The 22109-nt window shown below is 43.3% G+C and overlaps 1 protein-coding gene across 1 annotated transcript in view; it reads right to left on the bottom strand.

Moving 5' to 3' along the window:
- Window positions 1-6863: 6863 nt before the first annotated feature.
- Window positions 6864-22109, bottom strand: part of UBXN7 (UBX domain protein 7) — a 43283-nt gene continuing 28037 nt past the window's right edge. Inside the window, exons 10-11 of the mRNA XM_039488900.1 lie at window positions 21536-21615; window positions 6864-8808 (exon numbers count right to left, since the gene is read on the bottom strand). Coding sequence (XP_039344834.1) covers window positions 8647-8808; window positions 21536-21615 — 242 coding nt within the window. The 3' untranslated portion in view covers window positions 6864-8646. The remainder of the gene's footprint in view (window positions 8809-21535; window positions 21616-22109) is intronic.

Below are 22109 nucleotides of genomic sequence, written 5' to 3'. Positions count from 1 at the left end.
ATTACTCTGCTAAGTCATCTAACACTCAGAAGCAATTAGCAAAAGAAAGATTGAACACAGGAACTAACTCCCCATAAGAGCTCTGGCAATTCCACCACCTTGTAAGATCACACATGAACAAGACATTGACTCTCAATGGGTACATCTACACAGCCTCAAAAAACCCACAGCAGAGAGTCCCAAGGCCTGTGTCAGCTGACTTGGGTGCATGGGCCTTGGACTGTAAGGCTAAAAAGTCACAGTGTAGACCAGTGGTTCTCAACCTGTGTACCACTGTGGGTTGGATACGCAGCTGTGTGTATGTTATGTGAGCCACATCCACACAATATATATACTACCTTTATGGCTGTGAGGATGTCACATGGGGCCGCAGCTGTGCGCTGATAGGGCCGCAAGCAGCCCACAGGTTGAGAACCACTGGTGTAGACAATTGGGCTTGGGCTGGAGGCCAGGTTCTGAGAGCTTCCTCCAGGCTCCAGCCCCTGAGAGCTTCCTCCAGGCTCCAGCCCAAGCCTGAATGTCTACACTGCCTCTTTTAGCCCTGCAGCCCAAGCCCATGTCATCTGACCCAGGCTCCAAGACTTGATGCTGAAAGTCTTTTATTGCTGTGTACATGTACCCAATGAGATAAAATTCTGTCAACTGATGAAAATGCAGGAGCTCCACACATGGCCTAGGGTCATGATCATTCCCACTAAAAAACAAAAAGATGAAGCTACTGAAAACAGTTTGTTTTATTTCCAGGATCAAATATTACAATAGGACATTTACATATATTTATAAAAAATGCAGCAGTTGTTTATATAGATTAGAGAGGTTTCCTTGAGTTTGGTCCCTCCCAGCACAGTGAGCTGAAATCTTCCAAAGACTTCTCCTCCTCCCACTTAGTTGCATCATAATTAAAGAAAATTGCTGCTGTACAAAATGACAGGCAAAGTCACAATTTTGCACAGTTAAAAACTACGTTTATCAACTGGAGGAGCCAACCCCATAAACAGACATCTTGTATCAGAATGCACGATGTGCCTGGTTAGACACCACACTTCTCAGACTCAGTTGAGTTTGACTCCGATTTTTGTCAATTAAAGCTGTTCTATAAAATAGCACCACATCCCCCCCCCTCCTTCATCTAGGTTTATACTACATCCTCTTATGACTCAAAAGTTCCTATACCTTTAAACAATTACAAGATACAGGATTATTACTCTCTTCTGTACTGAAGGTGTACTGGTGGAAATAATGACAACTGACAGTGACCGAGTCCAGAATTTCTATAATTATTAGTAACGTATTTTTGCGTAATGGTAGATGACAAAACTGAGGCAATTTAAGGCATAAGGCAGTGACACTAAGTGCTGCATTCTTCAATAAAATGCCAGTATGGCCATTTTTACTGGGACTGGATAGACACTGTAAATGATCTCACAGCTAACTATTAAGAGATTTGAATAAAATTCTCCTGTATGACACAAGACTGCATCTATTAACCTCACAGGTTCAAAAGGCAAACAGCAGATCATAACTGAGCTGGAATAAAATCTAGCACTTTCCTGGCATACATGGGAAAATCCTTGTAAAATAATTCTTTTAGAATGCCTGTAGCAGTAATGTACACAGATTTCAACAGCGGTTGTCAAAATCTGTTCTGATTAATTTGCAGAGGAACTAGTTAGAATCTGGAAATTAATGAAAATTCCAACCCAGGTAGGTGTCTGGCACATTTATATGGGTCAATACTTTACCCAATTTTGAGCTATTTGATTAAAAAGAACACTCTAGCCTTTACATAACAGGGGAAGATTGCTTTTTAAAAAAATAGCAGAACCAGAAATGTTAACACAGCATGACAAAGGCATGCCTACCTATCCTTCACGTGACTGAAAGTTGTCAGTATTTATACTTAATATAGCAAAACCATGTCCATAGATCTCCATGCCCTAGACTGCATCACTGTGTTAACTACTAGCTTGGTAAAAGAAAGGGTGGAAAAAGAAAAAAAAAAACCTTAAGAAATGACTGTAAACTGATTCAGCAGAACTGCTGAATTAGGCAAGAAGAGTGGGGGGGGGAAACAGCTAGTATCTAGTCCACAGAGCCACTACAAGGATAACTGCTAAAAGGGACGTCTCAAAGGATACATCCAGTTTCACCCAGAAAAGTCTCTGTACCAAAATTTTCAGCTAACCTCAATACATGAATAGCATTAATCACTTGTCTATTTGTATTCATCCTTACACTGTTTGGCATTTGGAATAAGGATAGAAGACCAATGAGTTCTATCACATGGTTCCTTATTTTCCTCCTAGAAAAATGATGATTTGTAGATCAAATTTTTATGGTCCTTCAGTGCTAGTGGACCCAGCGCTCCAGTTGGGAAGAGCAAACACAACAAATGGAGAAACAGACTTCTTACCCCAAAAGTTACATTCTAATCATCGTCACTAATTACTCGTACAGTACTGATTGTGAAGGTCATATACCACTGAGAATCTACTGGGCTGTACCACATAGCTACATATGCAGTTCTGTTTGAGCTCTACAGATCAAACACTCAGAACAGAAAAGGCGAAAGGTAGTTATACTGTACTAACACCCAACTGTTGGCATATTTAATCTGTTTGGTTTGATAACAAAAATGAGTATTGTCAGACATGCAAGGCCAATATTGCTATTGAAGGGCAAGCTGTTTTTTTTTTTTTTTTTAAATTTAAGATTTCAGGACGTCAATTATACTCTTAAAACAAAGCTGTATTCTGAGCAGACTGAGTACTTAGTGCTGTCAGTTATTTAGCTCATTCAAACTTCTGTAAAATGCATAAATATTATGGGGAAGTAACAAGACGACTATGGAACACTGAAATGAGCTGTTCCTTTCAGTCTATAAATCCCATTTTAACTGCAGTCTGCACAACTATGTGGGTAAGTCTACCGAAACAGAAAGACAGGGTTTTGTTACATCTGCTAGTTTTTAAGATTGTGCACCAGTGTCTGAAGCAAGGCTGTATTTCATCAAATGGTTTCTAGCAACAGCATAAACCATGGTAGCAGAAGTAGAGGTTTGTATGCATTGTATGTATCTCAGATGAAAAATGCAGAATTATATGCAATTGAGTATTTACAACACTAATACTAACAAAATTACAGGCACCTAAATTTCTATTCAACTATCCACACTGGTTAGCAATGGACTGCATTCCCCACCCCCCAAAGTTTTTCACTCTACTGTACTAACAGACTAGCAGATTTGGCTCTTTTCGAAAAGCTTTGATGTAGCACAGCTAAGGAAATGCTGTTTAAACAACTCTTGATAACTCTGACACCCTTTGTAATACTATACTGTGTCACTATAATTTAATAACACTTTAAAAATAAGACTGTAAAAGCCTGTAATTACAAGGCTATTAGACAATTTCAAAAAGAAAGAGTACGAGCACATTTGGTGATTTACCAGGGAGTGCAATGTGCATCCAGAAGCAAAGCTTAGGATGTGAGTGTACAACACCAATCTTTTAGGTCCTAATTCAAAGTTCACTGAAGTCAGTGAAAAGACTCCCAGTTGCTTATGCTCAGGCCCTCACTGCCTTCTCTGGGCAGAGTGTGTTGCAAGGTTGAAGCTTTCGGTCAGCTTGCTTTACTATATGCTGTGTCTGTAAACCTAGCACAGTGGTGACTGCTCGCTCTACATGGGAGTGGAGGAGATGACTATAAGAGGACCATGGTTCCCAGTATCCTGGGAGTCACTCATCTCAAATTCCTCCTCAGCAGGGATGAACCAATATCATCATCTTTTAAATCTATGGTCTCTTAATCTGATGTTTATAAAGCTACTGTACACGTCAACTCCTAGTCATGATTAACTGTAATACTCATGATTAATTTTCAAGGAATTAACAGAGCTGGAGAGCAAAACAAAACAAATGGAACATGTGGGACAAATTGCTCCTTTAAAAAAAAAAAAAGGAACTACAACTCAAAACATCTGTTTGAAATATCATTAACCTGAGAGGATGGAGATGGCTATTTCCTCCTGTATCTGCCAAGGATATGGACTCCCATTCTATAAACACACCTCTACTCTCTAGTACTCCTCATGACAGACCCAACAAAGTAACACTCATTAGTGAGACCAACACAACCCAGTCATTTAGGTTAAGTGTCCTGCCTGAAGCTACACATCAAGTCCACTTCCAAACATTTGTTTTGCTAGCCCCTTACATCACCACCTTCCCTTGCAACTAACGAGACCTTTCCCCAGCCCACTCCAAAGTAATGTGCATCTCAGCCTCAGTGTCATGGAACAATTTGACAAAGTTTTTGTTTACACGGCACCTTCTGTGGCAATACTAAAAAAACCTCTGACCAGGCTATCTTACATTCCTGCCAGTCAATGCTCTGTTCTATGTAGATCCCAGGTTAGATTCCCAGTCTCACTCCTTCAGCCTTCAAAGACTAGGACTGTCAGAGGCAATGCATTAAGGTTCAGACCGAGGAGAGAAGATCTCTCTTAACAGGAGCCTCTCTGGCCAATTACAGTTATGACTGACTCTTGGGAGTCCAAACTACAATGCTTTAGCCATACTGTGTCGTTGATGTTTGCAATGGGGGGATCTTAAAGTCAGATGTGTATATGGGGGGAACTTGGGACTTTGGCAGAGATGCAAAGAACTGAAAGATAAAGGACCCAACCAGAACAAGCACTAACCGCTTCTTGGGAAGAGACAAGCTACAAGGGCCTGGCACAAAGATCATGTTTTAGTCCATGACCAGTCAGCTATTCAGCCCACAATTGCAAGGACCTACTCATAGTGTTAAATGAAGTAACTGGAAATAGCCATAGTGCAGGAAGTATTTCATATCTTTGAACCTTCTGTGTATCTAAGTCAGGCAGCTAGCTCGCTTTTCTAAGAGGAAAAATTCTCAATGGGTGTGTACTGGTACAGTAAGTGATCACCACCTCAGCTACTGATACATAAAATTAAGGACCCATGCCACAGAGCGTCCTCAAAAAAGCCCAAACCAAAAAACATTAGAAGCCAGTTTCTCTCAGGAATGGGGTTTAATCCACCAAATATCTTTCTACTATTGTTCATAGCACAAGAGAAAGTAGTATGTTATGGATATATTTTTTAATTATATTTTCCTTCCTTTAAGGTTTCCTGGAGTTTTGACATCTTGTCTCTTCAGATCTCCAACTCAGTGAGCTGAGCTGCCTTTCATCATCAGTTTCTGGCCAATGGCTACTTTCAGCTTGCTTAAAATCATGAAAATAAGTTTGGGAGATTAAATGGCAGTTTACTGATCACAGGAGGAATATGAAAGTATATAGAAATTAATCACCCAGTAGTTAAAGTACAGTTGGGCCAGGGGATGGAGTAGAAGGAAAAGGCAGTTGACAACTGAAATCCTTCACTTCCCTCCCTGTCCAACAGCTGGGCTCTTTTTTAAATTATTTACCTAAAAACGAACTGGGAGCAAGCTGCAGGCTCTCAATTCACCTTCCATTATGCTAAAAATCTAGTGCGGAGAACCACTGCCAGACTGGATAAGAGGCAGATTTTCTTTTCATACCTCCACCACTAAAAAGCACGAGTGGCTTCTTTTCAAAGTATAATTGTTGCTTCCCTGCGAGACCAGACTGCTTGAGAGGTGGGTGGGCAGCTTTTAACATAACTTAAAGCTGAATTAAAAGCTGGTTCAGGACTCCAAATTCAGATTTTTAATGCAAGATGACCAGTATAAGAGAGAGTCCAGCTCCTTGCAACTGAGCAGGAAGAGAAAATAAAAGGGCGCTTTTATGGCTTTTGGCTGCCTTGCAGCTAAAGTCAAAATTTAATTAAGAATGGGGTTTGGAAAGAGAAGTTCCCCTCCATCCATTCAATGTAACGTGTGTACAGAATTATTTAGGGAAATCATAACAGAGTGCATAATGTCAAAAAGGACCAACTACCGAATCAGAAAATGGCTTTGAACAATCAGCATCCCCCCACCCCCGCCAACCAAACAAAAACAATTTCACACAAGATTTAGTGGAACTGCCAAGGCCCACACTCCCATGTACATAAAGGGACATCAGGGGAGAGCCACAGAAACTTGCAGCCTTAATCAATTTAGTGGACAAGGAACAGCCCATGGACAAATGCTATATACTAAGTCTTGGTGTTCTTAAACTTCAAATTCTTCAGACATTCACTAGTTGGGAAGGTGCAAACAGATTCATGCACACAAGTGTCAGATATCAGAGGGGTAGCTGTGTTAGTCTGGATCTGTAAAAGCAGCAAAGAGTCCTGTGGCACTAAGGTGCCACAGGACTCTCTGCTGCTTTTACAAGTGTCAGAGTTAATCATTTCAATTAGCCCTTGGAAGCCCAGGAAAGCATTTAGAATTAAATGATACAGACTACCGCTACACCTCTCCCTACACAGCCAAGTCTGAATTGTGTATTTTGTGGTTCAGAGGATCCTCCATTTTAGAAGCACCATTTTCCCTTCACCCACAACCACCAGTGCACTCCCTTTCTCTTTGATTGTTGCAGTTCTCTCTCGGGTCAGTATAGTGGAGGAATAGTCCCCTTTGAGAACAATGTGGCAATGATCAGTTATCACTTTAGAGTCTCAACATGTCACTTCTGATGTGACTCAACTACTGGACAGGGAATGGAGATCAGAACTGGCTTTTGTATACTGGAGCAGAACTCAAAAAGTGGTAGCACTGTGAGTGCTTTTAGTCAAATCATCCATTTATAAAGCATTATATAAATATACTTATAAATATTTATACAAATTGTATAAGAACTCTCAGTTTTAAGGGCAAAGGACAGTTAGCTTGCAAAGACCCATAAGGAATAAACTGGGTCATCGCCATGATTTCCCATGTAACATCCTTTAATGTAGGAATGCAGCCTGGAGTGAAATTAAAGGCAAAGTATCTTGAAAAGTTTTATCCCACATTATATTCCTAGCCATCCACTTGGAAAAATTATTGCCAGCATTAATTCCTTTCTTTGACACTGATGCCAGGAGATAAGTTTTCCTGACAAACACAATGAAGCCCATTGACATGGGGGGTAGTGGGGGACACTAATCTTTCACACTATGCAAACTGCCAATTTTGTCTGATTCTCAAGTTAACCCTGTATTTTTATGTCCAACGTGAAGCAGCTTGTTTTCCTCCATATATGCAGAATATGCTAACAAACTATCAGTTACAAAAGAACATCCTGAAACAGTACTAGTGTCTGTAAAAGGATGAGTTAGCAATTAAATGCTTTTGTCTCACTGCAGTCTTCTGTAAATCCTTGAACACAGTTGTGCTCAGACTCAGGGTAAAGTATCTGGGGACACAGGAGAGTACATAGTGCAAAAAGCTACTGTACGTTGCATTGTATGTTTGGTTAACTGATTCCTTAGTCATAATGTATGTATGGCTTACACTGACAGTTCTTATAGCTTTGAGATATATAAAGCCCAAATCATACTGACACGTTAGTTACCGTTGCTTTACACAACTCATAAAACTTTTGTTACAGATACAGAGAGTTCAAGTCACCCTGATGATGTGAGCCAATAAAATGACCATTCTAACTTAGTGGAATGTCCATCAATGAGAGTTGTTTTTTTTTTTAATATATGTAATTTATAATAAAAGGAACCTCAGCACTAGAACCTACTTTTCTTATCTTATAGCCTGGCTGTTTTGTGAAAGCCCTATTGCCCCACGAAAGTGAATTACCTAGGAAACAAAGAATCAAATTAGTTCTTAAGTTGTATGATGGCAAAAGTTTTACAGAAAGTTTGAGATTCTTACAATATCCCACCACCAATAAAGTCCTGACAACAAAGAGGCCACATTTTGGAATAAGAGAATAGATTCTGGAGGAGTAAGTTCTAGCTATAAAAACAGGAGGTTTCAGCTTCAGACCAAGCATCCAATTCCCATATCAGGCATGCTAAATATTTGCCAAATCCCCTGGCAGGTCAACCCTCACTTAAAACAAGAGGTCACCTCATCAGCAGGAAAAGAGGGAAAAATATGCATGTGTAATCTACCAAGCTTCCCTAGCCTGAATTGCTAAACATAGCTCACACCATATCCTTCCAGCAAATCAGTATTCTGCAAAGGACATGACAAGGGATCCTCACAAGGCTGTAAGGTTAACAGAGACCTTTTGTGTAGAAAGCCAAAACCAAGAAAAACTCTACTGCAAATAACAATTTCTCTGTGTAGGGAGACAACTCAGTGCCTAGTCACATGGTATTTCTCAATAAAAATAAAATATATTAACAAAATAGATTTTTTTTTTTAGGGGTAGCAGTGAGAAATATCTGTTTGTTATGGCCATCCCTAACCCCAGCATGTTGGATGCACAGACAACTCTTTTATTCTGAGAAAGGGTTGTGCAGTTGTAGGAGGCATGTTCCTCCACAATTAGAGCATGATTTTTCCAAGCCCAAAGCTGGGAAAGCTCACATCTTAGCATTTTCATTTGGTCACAAGACTAGGAGAAAGGAGGAAGAGGGAGATGTGGCAAATGCCTGCCTGCCTGATTTCAGCTCGGTGATCCCATGAGCCCAGCTGCATACTTAGTACGTTGGTATCACAGGCAAAGAGGAGGAGGGGAGGGAGGCTGGGAGAGCTCAGGCCATGGTGCTAATTCCTTTCCTGCACAAAGACAGTCTCTTGAGGGCACAGGCCAGCCTCCTGCAATGTGATGTCATAGTCCAGGAGAGAAAGCTTTCTTCGAGGGAAGTTGGTGAGAAGTTCAAAACGTTCATTGGGGTATCCTTTTGATTGGACGTGCTTCACGAGAGCCTGAAGAAAAAGGCAGAAAAGTATTGATTTGCATCAAGTACAGAGACAACTTTTTCTTTGAAATATTAAAAAAAAGTTTGAGATCATGGACGGAAGGGCATTGAGTGAGAAGTTAGGTAATAAAGGAGTTGTATTATGTACACATTTCTATAGCTCCCATGACTGCAATACTGGACACTATTAAACCAAATGGTCCCTAGCTAATGAATACTTTAAACAGAAGAGAAATAGATATTAGCATATTAATGCAAGCAAGCTGAATTTTGGACTACACATTAAGACAAAATGGCACCTGCAAGAAAATCTTAAAATATCCAAACGTAGAAGCCCCTTAGTTGTTTATTGGTAGTCACCACTAGAAAGAGTTAAATGATCCTCTGTGAAACAAGTGACTTTTCTATGTTACTTGAATAGGACCATATTTAGTTCATCTTTTTCTTCCTATCAAAATATATATTTCTTTGTAAACTGCCCTCATTAGCTCCTTTGCTTCTCTCCCTAGAATGGCAACATTGGTTTGTTTGGGTTTTTTTTGAGGAGGAAAAGAGGGGAAAAAAATGTGTGAAGAAGACGAGATATCCAGCTCAACCAGTCAAACAGCAGCAATGTGTCAGGAAGGGTGGATGAATGCCCACGTCAGGAGAGGAGGGGAAAGGGAACACCATGTGTAGAACTATCGTGTAGAAAAGTGGACTGTGGAGAGAAAGGAATACAGGAGATAGTTAAAAGGGTTGCAGGAGGGAAGCAACAACATAGCAAACAGAAAAGGGGCAGGGGGAAAGGAGAACAGGAAAGCAAATCCCACTTTTCAAGAACAGGAGAGAAAAAGGGAAATTCTTCTACATCCTCTTTTATTTAAAAACCAGTTAAGTTGGCTGCTCGCACCTCCCTGAACATTTTAAGGCCAGCCCTGTCTGTACACCTCAAGCCACTTGGTAGGCAATAGACATTTTCTAGACAACAAAATCTGACAGCCATAGATTAAAAGCAGTGCTGTGTTCCTGCATAGAACAATGTTACCTGCAGAGTGTGAAACTGAGCTATTTATTGTACATTATTGCCCTCAAAACAGGCATCCACAGAAAATGCTACTATGAAACAACGTTAACACTGTTTTCTTTGCCTGTTTGGACCCAAAAGAGTGAAAGAAGGAAAGACATGGAAAATGAGAAGACAAGTATGAGTCAGTCCTTTACGTGGAGCCAACACAACATATGCTTCTGGTCCATCCCCCTCTCCTCCCCCAATCTATCTAGGGAATAGGGCAGTATTGAGAGTGCAAGCATATTCTGTGAACAATGGTGTGCAATGAAGCAATATCCAGACTGGTAAAAAATTAAACGCTGAATAGTCTGAGTTTTCAACACATTCAATGTTAGTGTAATGGCAACTGCCATTAATTATGGTCTCCATTTTAAAACTTCAAAATGCAATTTTTTCCTCAAACAATTCTTATGACTGTTTTGGACAACACTAACAAACCACGGAGGGTAAAAAACAATTCAGCATGGAAATAGCCATCATGGAGAACTGTCTTTGGAACTTGGCTCTGATTTGACTGAAAGCGCTTGACAACTGCATAAGGATCAGCATATTTTGCAGTACACATTAAGTGTGCCACTACGTAAGGCTGCCCATGTGCACAGCCAACTGTACAGTAAAACGTACTGAACTGGGGGGAGAAGTGCTGGACCCAGGCTAGAGGGATTTCTATCTTATGAAAGCAATACCTGGGGTTTTAAGCTTCAAGCAAGTGCAGCTTGCCCCTTAAGAGCCTGCAGCTGGCTTAAATATTAATTTAGGGTGAGAATTCGCTACTTCTTTAGTACACTAAGCTTAGATTGTGTTTTTGTTTATTTGCTAGGTAATCTGCTTTGATCTGTTTGCTATTCCTTATAATCACTTAAAATCTATCTTTCTGTAGTTAACAAATGTGGTTTGTGATAAAGCAAAAACTGTGTGGGAGTTATAACTTGGAGCAGAAACCTGTTGCATGTTTCCTCTCCACATTGAGGGAGGGGGCGAATTTCATGAGCTTACGCTGTACAGATCTCTGGGCAGTGCAAGGCAGTATAATTTTGGGTTTATACTCCAAAGGGTGGTGTGCTTTTGAGCAGCTGGGCAGTTCCTTAGCTGTAACCTCCCCATGCAGAGCTGATCACAGCAGCCTGCAAGTACTGCAGCTGCGTGTGTCCCTACCTATGTGTATGCTGGTGAAAGAGCAAGCTTGGAGAGCTTGGCAACTTATCACAGCAGCACAGTGTGATAGGAAGCCCAGGCTGGTGGGTCAGGGGGGCTCAGAGGTACCTCAGTTGCAGGTGGCACCCCAGGGGGAACCCGCCACAAGTGTAAGTGACAATAGCCTTCAGAAGGTTCAAAGGACCTTAGCCAAGGTGGTAGAATTTGTTTAGTAACTATATATTTTACTCTAATCAGGGAAAGGAGTTATTCACCACAGACTACCAGAATTCATATGCACAAAGGGTATATTTAAGGCTGTACATGCAAAAGAAGGTTCCTTACCTGTACTGTAACTGTTCTTTGAGATGTGGATGCAGACACATATTCCATGCCCTTTGGCCCAGTCACCTTCCTATGCCTATATAAAGGTGGCACCAACCTCACCCTCATCACATCTCTCCCACCGGAATCCAAGGCTAAAGACTCTGATGCAGAGGGGATGGAGGGTAGGTCGTGGAATACACATCTGTACTCACATCTCAACAAACAGTTACAGAACAGGTAAGTAGCTGTTTTTTATTTCTTTGAGTGGTTGCAAATGTGTATTCATTCCACTCAGGTGATTTACAAGCAGTAACTGACGGAGGCGGGGCTCAGCATCTACCTAAAGAATGACCACAGGACTGCCTTTCCAAAGTTTGCATCTGATCTAGATCAGATTATTATCAGTCGTAATAGCTGAACTGAAGACCAGGTAGCTGCTCTGCACATGTCCAGCGTAGAAACGCTGAGGAATGTGACTGAAGCCGCTTGGGCCCTTGTCAAATGAGCTACCAGTTTTTGTGGAGGAATAGACTGAGCTACTCCATATGCTGCCGTAATGTAAGAAGTAATCCATCTGCAGATTGTCTGCAAAGAAACCATCTGACCCTTCACCCAATCCGCATAAGACATAAGAGCCAAGGTGAACAATGAAATGGTTTAGTCCTTTCCAAATAGAATGCCAAACAATCTCAAATCCAATGTACGAAGGTGCTGTTCCTCTGTATTCAAGAGCTGTTTAGGAAAAACTACAGGTGAGTACATAGTTTGTCAAGGTGAAACTGAAATCACTTTAGACAAACATTTCTTACGTGTCCTTAGGGCCAACGTATTCTTGAAAAACTGTATGTACAGAGGTCCTGACATGAGAAAACCTGTCTTTTGTAAAAGAATGGAGAGAGAACAGGTTGCCAAGGGCTCAGATGGATGTCCTGTGAGGGCAGCCAGCACCAAATTATGGTCTCACAATAGTGCTGTTTATCAAGAAGGAAGAGATCACCACCACCTTTAAAAAAAAAAAAATCTAGCCACAAGGCAGTTATCCAAAGGAAGTCAATTTTGTCTTGTCAGATGGAACACCAAGATAGCCACTAAGTGGACCCCTGAACGAATTTAGACAGACCTGAGAACTTAAAATGCAACAGATAGTCCAAGGAGTCATGAATGAGTGCTGGCCTTGGCCAGATTCCTTGAGCTAGAGACCAAACTGAAAAACCCTTCTACTTGGCCAAATATGTACTTGTAGCAGAGAGCTTTCTACTGCACTGCTTCTGAGCATTATTCTTCCTCCTCATTTATGTGTTATGGAATGGGATGTAGGTGGTCCAGCCTATAGTCATAGCAAGAGTCATGGTTAGTGGGCGGAGCAGATGTCCAGGGTGGGGAATGAAGCCAAGGGTCAGCACCAGAGTCAACTTCCAATAACCAGAGCCAAGGGGCAAGCCAGAGTCAAGGTCACAAGTCAGAGGCTGGGGTTGGAGCCAGGACTGGTAACTGATTGGAGGCGAGGCAGGAACTGGAGAAGACAAGGATCAAGCACAGAACAGGAGCATGGTGGGAACAGATGTGAAGAGAGAGGTAGGTGCCAGGAGCAGAGCAGGAATCAGGAACAGGGTTAGGTGAAAGAGACAGGCACAAGCAGGGTCCAACGCAGCCATAACAGGAAATCACCTTGTTGCTCAGACAGATTTCCTGTGCCTCCTTTGGCCTGAAATAGTGTGGTTGGACCAACTGGTGGAGCTGGGTGATCCTCCAATTAGGGCTCCCGTGGGTAGTGTCTTGCCTGAGGCTATAGTCCTACTAGCTTCTCGGATCACCAGGTTTTGACAAACATTGGGTGGAGGCCAGGATGCAGCAGTCATCTTGGTTCAAGATCTGGGACAACACACATGCAGCATTCATGCCAAGAGATGCAGACTGATCAGCACTGGATGCCAAATCTGACTGACTGTGATATTGTGTCAGAAGATTTGGGGATGAGGTGAAAAGGTCTGGAAGGTTGATCAGAAAAAAAAGATCCAAGAACCAACACTCATCACACTGTGCTGCCCAGTGCAGTAGTCTGGGAGCTGACCTTGTTCGTGAAGACAGAGGCAAAAAAAAGCATTGAGTACATTAGTTTTTTCCACATCCTCTGGCACTAGATTGCCTCCCTCGTTCAGTAAGGGGCCCACATTTTCCTTGACTTTCTTCTTGTTACTAACATACCTGAAGAAACCCTTCTTGTTACTCTTAACATCTCTTGCTAGCTACAACTCCAAGTGTGGTTTGGCCTTACTGATTTCACTCTTGCATGCCTGAGCAATATTTTTATACTCCTCCCTGGTCATTTGTCCAATTTTCCACTTCTTGTAAGCTTCTTTTTTGTGTTTAAGATCAGCAAGGATTTCACTGTTAAGCCAAGCTGGTCGCCTGCCATATTTACTATTCTTTCTACACATCGGGATGGTTTGTTCCTGCAACCTCCATAAGAATTCTTTGAAATACAGCCAGCTCTCCTGGACTCCTTTCCTCCTCATGTTATTCTCCCAGGGGATCCTGCCCATCAGTTCCCTGAGGGAGTCAAAGTCTGCTTTTCTGAAGTCCAGGGTCCGTATTCTGCTGCTCTTTCTTCCTTGTGTCAGGATCCTAAAATCGACCATCTCATGGTCACTGCCTCCCAGGTTCCCATCCACTTTTGTTTCCCCTACTAATTCTTCCCTCTTTGTGAGCAGCAGGTCAAGAAAAGTTCTGCCCCTAGTTGGTTCCTCCAGCACCAGGAAATCGTCCCCTACACTTAACAAAAGCTTCCTGGATTGTCTGTGCACCACTGTATTGTTCTCCCAGAAGATATCAGGGTGATTTAAAAGTCTCTCATGAGCTAGTAACTTCTGTTAGTTGCCAGAAGAAAGTCTCGTACACCTCATCCCCCTGGTCTGGTGGTCAATAGGAGACTCCCACCACGACATCACCATTGTTGCTCACACTTCTAAACTTAATCCAGAGACTCTCACGTTTTTCTGCAGTTTCATATCGGAGCTCTGAGCAGTCATACTGCTCTCTTACATACAATGCAACTCCCCTACCTTTTCTGCCCTGCCTGTCCTTCCTGAACAGTTTATATCCATCCATGACAGTACTCCAGTAATATGAGTTATCCCACCATGTCTCTGTTATTCCAAATCACATCATAGTTCCTTGACTGTGCTAGAACTTCCAGTTCTCCCTGCTTGTTTCCCAGGCTTCTTGCATTTGTGTATAGGCACTTAAGATAACGCGCTAATCATCCCGCATTCTCAGTATGAGACAGGAGTCCTCTACTCTCGCGCTCTCCTGCTTCCTCCTGGTATTCCATTTCCCCACTTACCTCAGGGCTTTGGTCTCCTTCCCCAGTGAACCTAGTTTAAAGCTCTCCTCGCTAGGTTAGTCAGCCTGCTTGCGAAGATGCTCTTTCCTCTCTTTGTTAGGTGGAGCCCGTCTCTGCCTAGCACTCCTCCTCCTTGGAACACCATCCCATGGTCAAAGAATCCAAAGCCTTCTCTCCAACACCACCTGCGTAGCCATTCGTTGACTTCCATGATTCGACGGTCTCTACCCAGGCCTTTTCTTTGCACAGGGAAGATGGACAAAACCACCACTTGCGCCTCAAACTCCTTTACCCTTCTTCCCAGAGCCACGTAGTCTGCAGTGATCCGCTCCAGGTCATTCTTGGCAGTATCATTGGTGCCTATGTGGAAAAGCAAGAAGGGGTAATGCTCCAAGGGCTTGATGAGTCTCGGCAGTCTCTCTGTCACATCATGAATCCTAGCTCCTGGCAAGCAGCAGACTCCTCAGTTTTCCCTCCTTGATGAAAGGTGCCAAAAAGAATTTACTTCTGGCAAAGCTGGTTGAAGTGAGTTCCCCCTGCTTGTTCACATAATACATTGTGGTAGTATTACTGGTAAGTATGTGAACAGCTGTGCACGTGATCTCAGTCCGAAAGGCCTGGCATTCACTTTAAATGGCTCAAAGTTCCAAAATGTTGATATGAAGAGAAGCTTCCTGTTCGGGCCCCAAACCCTAAACTTTTAATGTCCCTAGATGTGCTCCCCAACCCATTGTGGATGCATCAGTGACTGTAGTCCTGGTTGGAGAAGGGTGGGCAAAGGGAACACCCTGGCAAACATTGATCTGATTTCTCCACAGCTCTAGGGAGTCCAGGATCTTTGGTAGCATCCTTAAGAAGCTGTCCATCAACTGACAATTCGGGAGATAGACTAATTTCTACCAGGCTTGGAAAGGATGACAATGCAATTTTGTGTGCTGAACTATGAAAGTGCACACTGCCATATACCCTAGCAATCCCAGGCATATGCGGATTCTAGCTGAAGGGTGAGGCTGGAGGCACAGATGGATGACAAGTTATCTGAAGTTTCTCAATCATCAGGAAAGCCTTCAAACTCGTACAGTTAAGCAAGGCCCCAATAAACTCTATCGTTTGTGCTGGCATTAATGTTGACTTCCCTTTGTTCAAAATCAGACCTAGCTGATCAAAAAGATGATGGGTGAACTGGACGTGGCAGAGGAGTCATGTGTTGGCCTATCCTCAGCCTCAAAGGGAGCACTGTGAATTGATGACGATGACCTGCCAGTACAAATCTCAAACTTCCTGTGGGCTGGGAAAATTGCCACATGGAAGTAGGCAGCCTGAAGATTGGATCCCAATTACCTGGTATATTGCTCTCAATGTAGGAAGGGATTGTAGCTAGGGTTACCATGCAGAATCTCATTAGTTTGTTGAGACTTGGAAGATTGAATAGATCTCACCCCTCCCTTGGATTTGAGGATCAGGAAATAGAATTCCTCCTGCCAATGCTGAAGGAGGAACTTCTTCTATAGCTCCCAAAGGGCACAGAGTCTGGACTTGTGAGTGATGTCCCTGAAAAGGGATGGGTAGGGTGGTAGGAATGGGAAATGAACGTAAGTTGGATGGCATAACCTGATTCCCCAGTGCGTAGGACTCAGTAGTTGTTTCCCAAGGACTGCAGAAGTGAGACAGCCTGTCCCTGAATTCAAGGGATATGGTGAGACTGTCATAACTGGAATGCCACTCTCGATATGCAAGTCAAATAGGCTCCCTGCTTAAAACTAGCAGAGAGCGGGCCGACTGATTCAAATTGGACCCAGCGGATTTTCTCCTCTGTGATTTATGTCCCTTTCTGGTGTCAAGTATCAGAGGGGTAGCCGTGTTAGTCTGGATCTGTAAAAAGCAACAGAAAGCCCTGTGGCACCTTTAAGACTAACAGATGTATTGGAGCATAAGCTTTTGTGGGTGAATATCCACTTCGTCAGATGTGCATCTGACGAAGTGGGTATTCACCCACGAAAGTTTATGCTCCAATACATCTGTTAGTCTTAAAGGTGCCACAGGACTCTGTTGCTTTTTACATCCCTTTCTGGGGAACTATTGCTGCCTAGCAGGGTAGGATGACTGTTGGAGGCATTGCTATGAATGATATTGCTGGTGACTTCCATAATGACATCTCTTTGTGGCCAGGGTACAAATCTCCCAATGACTGCAAAGTAGCACAAGAATCCTTAAATGAATGTAAAGTCTCACCAGTTTTTTTTGAGAAAATGGACCTCTATGCTGTGTTGGACATCAGGAGCTATGCCATAATTTTGCAGCCATGAGGTATCATTACAGCTGAGGCCAAAGTCTGGACAAAGGGTCTGCTACATTCAGTGCCAACTGCAAAGAAGTCTTTGCCACCCAATAGCCTTGGGCAATGAATGCCTTCAATTCTTCCTTGGAGGATTCTAGCAACTCATCTGTAAACTTAAAAAATTGCAACACCATTACAAGATATGACTTGGACATAAAGAGGTTGAATAAATTTTTCTCCAACAAATCTAAACTTTTAGATGTCATCTTTTGGTGTGGATTTATACCTCCTCTGATGTAGTCCTTCGTTTACCACCATCACAACAATGGAATTATGGGCTGGATATGAGAAAAAAAAAAAAACACTCAAAACCCTACCTGGGGGGACATACCGCCTTTTACCAGTACACTTCACAGTAGGTGTTAAGGATGCTGAGGTAGTCCACAGAGACTTTGTAGGTTTCAAGACTGACTCTTCCTATAAATGAAACATTCTTCCTGGAGCTGAGGAATGAATATCCTTAAGGCGTTTTCGCCTTAAAAACTCAGTCTGAATATCCGTCAAAGCCATTTGTCCCAATAGATCTTGATAGGATTTAAAATCCTCAGGCACCAGAGATGAAGAATCTGGCACTGCAATGTCATCTGGTAACAAGCAAGAGGACACTAGCAGAACCAGTGAAATCTCTGTGGCAGCACGTGTCTGTAACAAGGGCTCAAGCTGAACCAACTCAGAGGGAGCCCCTCAGTCTGTGACTGCTTCACAAACAGCTCAGGCAGGGAGATTACCAGGGGATAGGCAACCCTGTCCTGGACTGAGCTGTGGATCAGGACCTCACAAACTGAGGAACCTCCCAGGGGTTCCAAGGAGGCCACTGTGGATTGGGGTATGGCATTGGTGGCCATTAGAAACTAGGCCAAGAGTCTTTATCCATAGTGCAGGAGCGGTAGCCCAGGATGTCTCAACAAGCTTTGAGAGCAGTAATACGAAGGTGAAGGAGAGGGAGATGTCTCCAAACTTGACCTTGAAGAACTTTCCAAGTAGTCTGAAGGTAATGGAGGAGCAATTCTAGGTGGAGCCAGTCACATCCAAAGCCCAATATACAGGCATCACTGGAACCAACAACAGCACATAAGCTGGCACTTCCAAGTAGTGATGGGGAATTGCACTTATACTCAGTGCATAAACAGATGTTGGTGCTGAAGTCGAAGCTGGTACCGGACCTCCAGATATAGACAGCACTGTAATCGTCGTCAGTACCAAAGACAGTATATGGGTGCCAGTTAACCTCTCTGTACTGAGAGGGAAGCAGACAAACTCTATCCTTGGGATATGATGGGGTATGGACAATGGTACAGACAATAATGAGAAGTCTGCAGCCAGTCTGGGTGATGCTGAAGACACTGAAAAAGGAAGCTACCATAGTTGACTGTTCCCGAGTAAGGGGAGAGTCAGGAACAGAAAGGCACAGCAAGTCCACTGCTGCCTGATAAGTCGCCAGTGTGGAAACGGTCTGTGCCAACACCACTGTCCTCAGTAATGGTTTTTATGGCAGCTGAGACTGTGGCTGAAGAGACCCAATCAAGAGAGAATCTTTGCTGCATCTGACACATTTAAAGGTGGTGTTTCAACCCTCTGGGCTCTGCTTTCTGCAAGCTCTTTTCTCCTCTGCTAAGTCGAACTGCTTTTTCTCATAACTTTGGAGACCTTTGTTAAGCTTGTTTCCAAAGACTGCAGTCACGAGTGTGATCTTCGCAGTTATCCACAGCCATGTCCATTTCTTTGAGTTTTCGCTTGTACACATCCTTGAAATGCAATTTTGGGTGTCCTTTGGGTCTTTTTCCAGCTGCCAGTTTGCCATAGAGAATATCCTTTGGGATTCGCCCATCATTCATTTGGCACATATGCCCAAGCCAGCAACGGTGTCTCCGTTTGAGGAGTGTTTGCAGGCTGGGAGTATACTGGCCCACTTGAGCACTTCAATGTTGGTGACTCTGTCCCTCCAGGAAATTCCAAAAATTCAATGAAGGCAACATACATGAAAGCTGTTGAGCCTCTTTTCCTGATGAGAGTATAAGGTCCATGCCTTGCTCCCGTACTAAAAAAGTATATCAGCTAAATGATGCATGATAAATAGCAATCTTCCTCCAATTCTTCCTAGAGTTGAGCAAACACTCTCTGAAGTTTTGTACTTTTACAAAAGGACATCAGAGAATTCCAGAAAGGGCTTTTATGTCTACTCAGTTTGCAGGGTCACTGCTGGTCATACCCCACTTCATGAGCAAGCCTGGTTGCTAGTAGTACAATAGTGCTTTTAACATAGTAAGCCTTCAAACTTCGAAGAGTTATGCTATTGCTACCAGATGACTACTTCCTACTATAGTAAGCAGTTCCGAGGAACAGTGCAGAAAAGCACCAGGAACTGTTGACAAAATTCCCATGTTAGGGGGGATCTCACTATGGGGAAAGTTCTATTATCTATGTCCAGAGGGGGGCTGTGGAAATATGGAGTCAAAATTAGAGAAGAGGACCCAAGAATCAGGACTTTTGTATTTTATTCCTGTCTATCACAAAGGGCAAGTCACTTAATTTCTCTCAACTTCTCTCAGTTTTGCTCACTATAAAATAAATACCACCTAAAACACTGGAGTGAGATGAGACAATGTTTGTAAAATGCTTAAGTTGCTAAGATGAAAAGGTATTTAATTAGAAAGGGTTACCATATAAAAGAAGCAAGCAGCATTAGGACCAGGGAAGACTCTGGGGAGCTTGTATAGGGACTGGAAGTGGCAGTGAGAACAAAGAACTACCAGCAGTGTCCGCATGTGGTACTTCTAGAGGGATTCTGCACTTCTGTGCTTGCGCAAAATTTATGCCCCCCACAGATTTCTTTGCTTCTCCACAGAAAAATGACTTTCTGACAGGGTAGCCACAACAGTGGTTCTGTGACCCTCCCCAGCAGTATGTTTCAAGGGGTCCAGGGCAGCTGCCAGAGAGGTAAGTCACTGTGGGGCAAGAGGCGGTACTGTGGAAGACCCGGCTGGTGGCTCCTACCCTCCGCTGGGCTCAACTACTAACTCTGGCTGGGCTAGGGAGGACTGGACTTCATCCCCTGCATGGCATCTGGGGACAGGTCAGACCCACTCCCAGATTTATCCCCCAGCTGAAAGAAACTCTGCAAACTCCCCTGCTCCCTTTCTTCCTGCAACCATCGCTCCTCAGCTGCAGGGATCCCTGTAGAGGGAGCTGCTCCCCCAACCCCTGTGTATCCAGTTGCCCTCATATGCAGATCCTCCAGCCAAACCTCACCCCTCCATCCACTCAGAACTCCCACACCCCCGATGAGCCATTCCCCCTGCATCTGGACCACCCAGACAAGCCACCCACAGCTAGATCCCCACCCCACCAAGCCCCAACCAGCTGCATCTGGACCCCCCACTGAGCCCCCCCCAACACCCATACCCCCCTGCTGAGCTCTATCCCTCCCCCCCCCCGACCCCCGCTGAGCCCCAACCACTTTCACCTGGACATCCCTGCAGAGTCCCATTACCGTTGCACCGAGAATCCCTCAACAAGCCCCTGTGCATCCAGATCCCCCACTGAGCTGCCCACACTCAGAACCCTCTCAACCCACACCTGGATCTCCCCACCCCAATAAGCCCCTCCATACTTGGATCCTCTCTTGCTGAGCTTGCCTGCTCACACCTGGTGAACCTGTCACAGAGGGGCAGGACTCTAGGGTGTTTCTGGGGCAGGCCCGGTCTTTACACTGTGTCAGGGTTGGGTGCAGCCTCACTGCTGAGTCCGTGTCCCAAGGGGAGCTGCACAATGATCTCCCACCTCTGTGGTGCCCTGTGCTCCCCAATGCCATGCTGGAGCCGCCACATTTATTTGATAAAAAAATTTGCAGAATTTTAAAATATTGTGCACATAATTTTTTTTGGCACAGAATGCCCTCAGGAATAATGTGGGAAGATAGTTATATAGCAAGGAAGAAGCCTCATAGTCTGACAGAACAAGCCCCTCCATGGTAATACATTTTGAAGCATCAGAACAAATCCAGCCTAATAAAATACCTTTAAAAGTTCCTAAGCTAATTATCACAAAACTGCATTGACTACACATAGAAGCTATTTGACACATGCAAAAGCTAAGTTTTTTGCAAGATTTCATATACTCTAAGTATAGAAACACAAGTCACAATGGAGAGACTTCAAATTAAAAAAATAGGGGTCCAGTTTTTATTAAAATGTTCAGTTTGCTTCTGTCTAATGTTCACATTTAATATTTTTGTATCAATTGCCACACTATCTCTTGGGTGGATAGCTCAGTGGTTTGAGCATTGGCCTGCTAAACCCAGGGTTGTGAGTTCAATCCTTGAGGGGGCCATTTAGGGATTTGGGGATTGGTCCTGCTTTGAGCAGGGGGTTGGACTAGATGATCTCCTGAGGTTCCTTCCAACCCTAATAATCTATAATTCTATATGTATAGCAATCTTTCATATTTGGTTAAATCTAATTTCATAGTGCCATCACAAAAAATCATCATCTAGTTTCAGCTCTCTTCCATTCAAAACAGGATCTCCAATTAGCTTCACTTACCAGAAGTTTAGCTTGTCCAGGCAGTGAAATTTGTTCCCTCTTTCCATCTGGATACCTTAGCATCAGCTGTGCCTTTGGTCCTAGTGTAAAGTAAGTTGCTACAAGTTAACAACAAGGCATCTGAACTGAGCTTTTTTGTACATTTAAATGGTGTACTTCACTCTACGGGAGAAGAGGATTAGTGTGGAAAATTAACACAAAAGAAGTCTTAAAGGTGAGCTGCAAAGCTTGGTCCATGAAGATGAACTTCTGTTGCATGTATTTTTTTTAATCAAAATCCCTGCTTTCATTTTTTTTTTTTAAAAAGTTAAAACCAGTGACTGATACTGCCCCTCCCCGCCATCTCCACAGAGAAACTACAGCAAAGGGAATTAAGGTGCAGTCCTTTGCTGACATCATAGCTATTTGCGTGCCAAACTGATGTGAATACCATTCCCCTCTCTTTAGTGCACTCTCTACTTGTACACTGCTGCACTGTCTCGTGGAAAACTGCTGTACTCCTACTGCCAACCAGCAGAGAAAGCTGGGGGGGGGGAGGGAGGAGGAGGAACTTTTGAGGTCCATCTACACAAGG

The sequence above is a fragment of the Mauremys reevesii genome, linkage group 9, assembly GCF_016161935.1.
Source record: "Mauremys reevesii isolate NIE-2019 linkage group 9, ASM1616193v1, whole genome shotgun sequence".
In the NCBI taxonomy this organism is placed as follows: Eukaryota; Metazoa; Chordata; order Testudines; family Geoemydidae; genus Mauremys; species Mauremys reevesii.
Note: the sequence above shows the minus strand (reverse complement) of the source record. Positions and strands in the feature narration are given on the sequence as shown.